Source organism: Pituophis catenifer, unplaced genomic scaffold (genome assembly GCF_029215685.1).
Source record: "Pituophis catenifer annectens isolate HBS135680 unplaced genomic scaffold, rPitCat1.0.hap2 SCAF_2, whole genome shotgun sequence".
Classification (NCBI taxonomy): Eukaryota; Metazoa; Chordata; class Lepidosauria; order Squamata; family Colubridae; genus Pituophis; species Pituophis catenifer.
Window position 1 is genome coordinate 279,964,093 of NW_027256882.1, and position 6,000 is coordinate 279,970,092.

The window sequence follows — 6,000 nt, forward strand, 5'->3', positions numbered from 1 at the left end:
AAAATCTCCATTCCCACCCCACTCTGGAGCCAGCCAGAAGTGGTATTTGCTGGTTCTCCGAACGGCTCAAAATTTCCGCTACCGGTTCTCCAGTACCTGTCAGAACCTGCTGGATTTCACCCCGATCTGATCCCGGGACCAGTGCAAACATGATAAATATGAGTCGGTTGCCAATTGTGAGAATTTCAATCAAGTAACCATGGGGATGCTGCAATGATTGTCAGTGTGAAAAATGGTCATAAGTTACTTTTTTCAGGGCCGAATGATCACTAAATGAACTATTATAAGTTGAAGACTACCTGTATTCCAAATATGATCACCCTTCTCACAGCCCAGCTGCCAGGAAATATATTATAATTAGGTTGCCTTAACTATAAAAATTGTACGCCGTGATTAGTTTGAAAAGGGAATCAGAATAGTTTAGCAATTCAATTCCGAATTCCTGAAACCGTAACTGCAGATCCCATCACCTGGATATGTTTTGGGGGTTTCTTCTTTTTCCTGTAATATGGATACTTCATGATTCTGAGTATTCCACAGCACTTAACCAAACTTTATTGATCTCCAAAGAGCCAAGCTGGTTAGTACTTGGAAGAGAGACAAGTATATGAGTCCATGGAGGCTAGACTTTAAAAGTTTATGTCTATCTATCTATCATCTCTCTCTATCATCTATCGCAAATGACTTCTATAGTGCTGCACTTTTGACCTGTTCTTCCTCTTCTCTAAGCTCACTTTTTAATCTCTCTTTTCAAAGATCCAATATTTCTTCCATCTAGTTTTTCATGAGTATCTGCTCTCTAACAATATGTTCTCTACTTCCAGGCCCTTTTTTTGTTTAATACCTCCTAATTCTGTCTTTCATTTCACTGTCCGGTTTGTTCCCTTCCTTGAAAAAATTATGTTTCTGAGATTCCCTCTGTTGCAGAGATTAATCACATTGTCAATTCTTTGAATGTTGACTTGTATGCATCTAAATTGAAAGCATTCATGAACGTTATCATTAGGAAAAGGGGGAAAAAAACCCATCCCATTAAACCAAGAATTGGAGATTTTAAGTGAATGCCAAAGATAAACAATGGTTTAAGCTGAAAGGAATCCCTGGAAAATCAAGAGGGAAGGGAAGAAATGAAGCTAACAAGCAGCTAAATGGGGAACAGAAACTTTCCAAAAAGCAGAATTAAATTCTGTGATATTGAGCTACAATTTCCATTATTTTGTACCAGAAAGTAGAGATTGTGAGAAATATAATCCCCAATTTCTGGTACCTTCCAGATTCAGGAACATAGGACTTTTCTGTTGTTGATTGATATTTACACAGCAGTTTCCAAAAATTGGTTCAAGTTTATAAAAATTATAACTTTTCTAAAGGTTGTGCAAATTCTTTATTTCAATGGAATACTTTACTAAATTTTCATGAAATGCAAGCAAAATGACTATTCATAGGCATCACTTGCCTTTATAATATAACATTAGCAACCAGAAAAACAAACAAACAACAACAAAAAACACCCATGAATAAAAACTTGTCAAAATGAATTTAACTGATTATGAATCAACAATATATTGAAAATAAAGTTTGGTTCCATAGTTACTTTCCTTAAACATCTGAATGTAGGTAAGATTGACTTCCAACTGAAAATTATATGAGTACTTTGGTCAGAAATACGGGATATTAGTCCTAATATAAAATAATACATGACAGTCCCACATGCAAATTTGTGGAAAGTAAGCCCACAAATTTATGCAATGATCATATCTGATAAGTTATGTGAGAATTTCAAATTTTCCTTTAAAAAAAGGGTGGACAAAATATAGACTTCAATTTCTTACTGAATCACAACTCCTAGAAGCCTAGACAATCTGTTAAATGTAGTTCAAACATGTGGTGGACCACATATGTCCTCTTAATCTAAAACATCCTCTAGTCTGCATATATATTTCTAATTTATTCTTTTATCTGTCTGTCATGATTGAGTCAATATTCTTTAAAATATCACTTTGCATAGATGATAACTTCTCCATAGCAATGCCATTAGAAGATGGAATAAAATTATTTACTCTTGTCCCATGGCCTGAACCAATGCATTCAAATAGCAATAAATCATATGCTAAATCGCAAGAAGCAGTCTTGATAATTAGGATTTCAGTTAAACCTGAGAATCAACTTCTTGATGGTGCCAGCTATTAGACAGTAAACAGACAGACCTTAATAGTAGTGGGCTGTTTTTCATTAAGGAGATGGTTACCTGCCAGAATATATATAGCTGTATATTCTTTCCATAGCCAGGAGCTCTACTAGATGAACATGCAATGGGTCCCCCCTATTCTATCTATGTGTAGAAACCTGATCAGATATTTCTGGTGAGTCTCTATGACAAGGAATGCTCTGCACAGAAAATATACAAGCCGGGCTTCCCCAACCGACTGGAGCAAGTTGGGAGTTGCTACATATTTAGGAATCACTAGCTTGGAAAGGGATGCTACAATAAACCCGATGGTTAATGCTGACTATGAAATGGCTTTTATCTGCTAAAGTCAATGTTAAAGATCACAGAAGCAGATTCCCAGCAGATTCCATAAAAATAAAAGGACCCTTATTTATTTATTTGTTCCTATTTCTATACCGCCCTTCTCCAAATAGGCGGTGAACAGCCAAGTAAAAAACAGAACATACAAAATTTAAAAAACAGTTTAAAATAATTAAATATTTTGGCCGTAAATTAAAACAACCCAATTTAAAATCAATTTAAAATTTAACTCAAGCCAGCCCAGCTAGTTGAAATAAATGGGTTTTCAGGGCCCGACGAAAAATCCGGAGGTCTATTATTGTACGCATCTCTGGGGGGGAGGTTGTTCCAGAGGGTGGGCGCCGCCACAGAGAAGGCTCTCCCCCTGGGAGTCACCAGCCGACATTGTCTGGCGGACGGCACCCTGAGGAGGCCCACTCTGTGTGAGCGTACTGGCCGGTGGGAGGCTATTGGTGGCAGAAGGGGGTCTCGTAAGTACCCCGGCCCTAAGCCATGGAGCGCTTTAAAGGTGGTCCCTTGTTAAGCTTGGTATTGTTTACTCTGATCGGCAGACTAAAGCCTACTAATAGGCGACCTCTTTCATTCCTTTGGATGCTTTGAACCACCGGGAACAATAATATTCATATGGAATGTTTGAAAGCCGGAGCCTTCCAAACGAATAGCCAGATCGTTAAGGAGTCTGAAGAGCAGAAAGCGGAGGCGCGATCAGCACCATGGACAGTGGCCTCGCTACTCAGCCTCCCTTGCGCGAGGGTTGCCGCCTTCTTCTTCCGCTTTTGGCATCTCTGCCCAATTTTAACTCTTCCCAGCCATAAATCACAGGGCGGTGGCACAGGATGTCAAAGACGATTCCCCCCGCCCCAACGAGCGTGGGTGGGTGTCTCTGTGTCTCTGTGTGTTCCACTGGCCAAGAGACCCTCCCAAACTGCCCTAGTTTAGCTAGGACATATTTGGTGTCTTTGGGCTCCCCAAAGAAGGCGAAGAATGAAGGAGCTTGAATTATTCCCACCACTTCCGGCTCACGCTTTGGCTGGAACCACCCTTCCCCCCCTTCCCCCCCTCACACACACACTCCTAATTTTCTGGCCTTTGGCTCCCCGGGATTTAAACGGGAGACCTAAAACACGGGGGAAGCCCAGCAATGAGGAAGGGAAAAGTCAAACAAAGAAACCCTCCGTTTGTCTCCTGCCCGGCTAGATAGGAAGAGCCCACCCCGGACCGGGAGTTGCAAGGAAGGCAGATGGGAGAGAAGGAATTGCGAGGGAGATTAGAGAAATAACCCCCTCCCCCCCCCATCGCTTTCCATTCCTTCCTTCCTCCCCTTTGCTCATTTAAACACTGCGTATCTGCGATTCCCCAGCGTGGGGGGTGGGGGGACACCGGGATCATCTCCCTTCCCCCCCCCCCCCCCACGGCCGAAGAAACAAGGCGCCTGCGCCATTAGTCCGTCCTCCGTCCGGAATATACATGAACCGGCCAAGCCGTCAGCTGCCCATCATATATTATATGTCTTACCCCCCCACCCACACACCCCCACACACACCTCACCCTACCCCACCCCGCTACCCCCCGCCGGCCACTGATGCAAAAGCTCCAAAGCAACGCTCCCCGATCGATTTCCACACAAAGCAATTTTAAAGGAGGGGTGGGGGGTATTGTACGGTGGGCACAAAAACCAGAAGAAAGGGGTAGGGGTATCCCGGAGCGTGGATTCAATAATAATGTTAATAATAATAATAATGATAATATTCCCCTCTCCCCCTCCTCCTCGCTTCTTCCTCAGCCGGCATACCCTCTACCCATCTCGCCAGCATGCCTTTCCTCGGGGAAGGGGGAGGGGGGGGAAGGGAAGGGAATCTATGTATGATTTGACAAGCACTCACCTAAATCCGGCATGAAGCATGTACATTCTCGGCACTCCCGTATTGGCATATTTGGGAGTGGTGAAGATATTGTCTTTTTTCAGGGACACGTAGCTGATCAAGGACAAAATCAAGAGAGCCACGCTGACCATCACTAGCCCCAGAACACTTACCACTCTGACCATCTTGCAGCTTCGCATACCTAGGGCGGGAGGGGGGAAGAGAGAGAAGGGGGGGGAAGAGAGAGAGAGATATACCCTGGGTTGTGAGAGCTACATTGGAGTTAACACACCCAGAAAGGAGGGATGGATGGAGCTGATGCGTGTGTGTGTGTGTGCTTGAGTGTGTGTGTGTGTGTGTCTCGATATGGCTAAGAGCTAAGGAGGGGGAGGGAAAAAAAACACATGCAACTAAAGGATTAACGCACAGTGTAGCGGCACACAGATGCACATGAGCTCAGGCAAGTAATAATCCTAATGAAGTAATGCTGGTTAAGATCAGGACTGTTCAAGAAAGGAACGGAAGGCTTTATTTTTAGTGGCTCAAGAACAAGCTCTGCAGACTAATTGCTGGACAAGCAAAATTCATCATGTAACAAAACAACAGTAAACATTGCCTTTGTAGCAGAAAAAAATAAATAAATTACGATTGATCAGTGGCTGTAGCAAAATTCCACCAGCTGACTATAAGCAACGTCATGACCGAATTGTTGAAATTATTCATTGGAAAGTTTGCCAGAGGTTTGGATTTAAATGTATTAAGAACTACTGGAACCAATAAGTTGAGAAGATTTTGGCAAAGAGTGAGTTAGGAACTTAGGGGATCTTAACATTCAAACACATCTTGTTTGTAACATGCCTAATATAAAAGTTACTGAAAAGAAGAAAGTCTGGTTCACTCAAATTGCTATACCGGGTGATGATGGGATAGAGGGAAAGTAATTAGGGGGAAAATTTGCAAAAAATAGGGGGACTTGCAGATCGAAGTGGAATGCTTATGGAAAAAGAAATCTCCTGTTACATTACCAGTTGTGATGGAGCTCTTGGGAAAATACATAATGGATTCCCTTGAGACTTGGAAATTTTGAATGTATTGTACCTGAGCACCTTAATTCTACCAAAAACAAACAAACAAACAAACAAACAAACAAACAAACAAACAAACAAACAAACATCTTTGCTTGGAATTGTCTACATTCTCAGATGCTTTAATATGTCTTGGGTTCTTGGCTAGGACTTGAGTTATTATGTTTCAACAAGTCTTTGTGAATCTAATTCTAGATATGTAATATTAATTTAATATCATGTCTCCTCGAATGGTGATGAAACCTTTGCAACCAAATTGCCAAGCTCGGAGCTCAAACCAACAGCCTAATTTAATATCAATATTATGAAAATGTGGCACTACCTGGAGGCAGCAGAAAAGAGAAAGAACTGTAGAAAATGACAAAATACACAGACTTACAAATAGAAATCGAACAACTGTGGCAAAAGAAAGCAAAGGTGGTGCCAATAGTAATAGGTGCCTTGGGTGCAATCCCAAAACATCTGGAGCATCATTTGAACACTATTGACCAAATCACCACCTGTCAATTGCAAAAGGCAGCTT

The 6,000-nt window shown here is 42.0% G+C and overlaps 1 protein-coding gene across 1 annotated transcript in view; it reads right to left on the reverse strand.

Moving 5' to 3' along the window:
• Window positions 1–4,592, reverse strand: part of ST8SIA3 (ST8 alpha-N-acetyl-neuraminide alpha-2,8-sialyltransferase 3) — a 28,767-nt gene extending 24,175 nt beyond the window's left edge. The window contains exon 1 of the mRNA XM_070935974.1: window positions 4,414–4,592. Within this exon, the coding sequence (XP_070792075.1) occupies window positions 4,414–4,592 (179 nt within the window). The remainder of the gene's footprint in view (window positions 1–4,413) is intronic.
• Window positions 4,593–6,000: the final 1,408 nt, after the last annotated feature.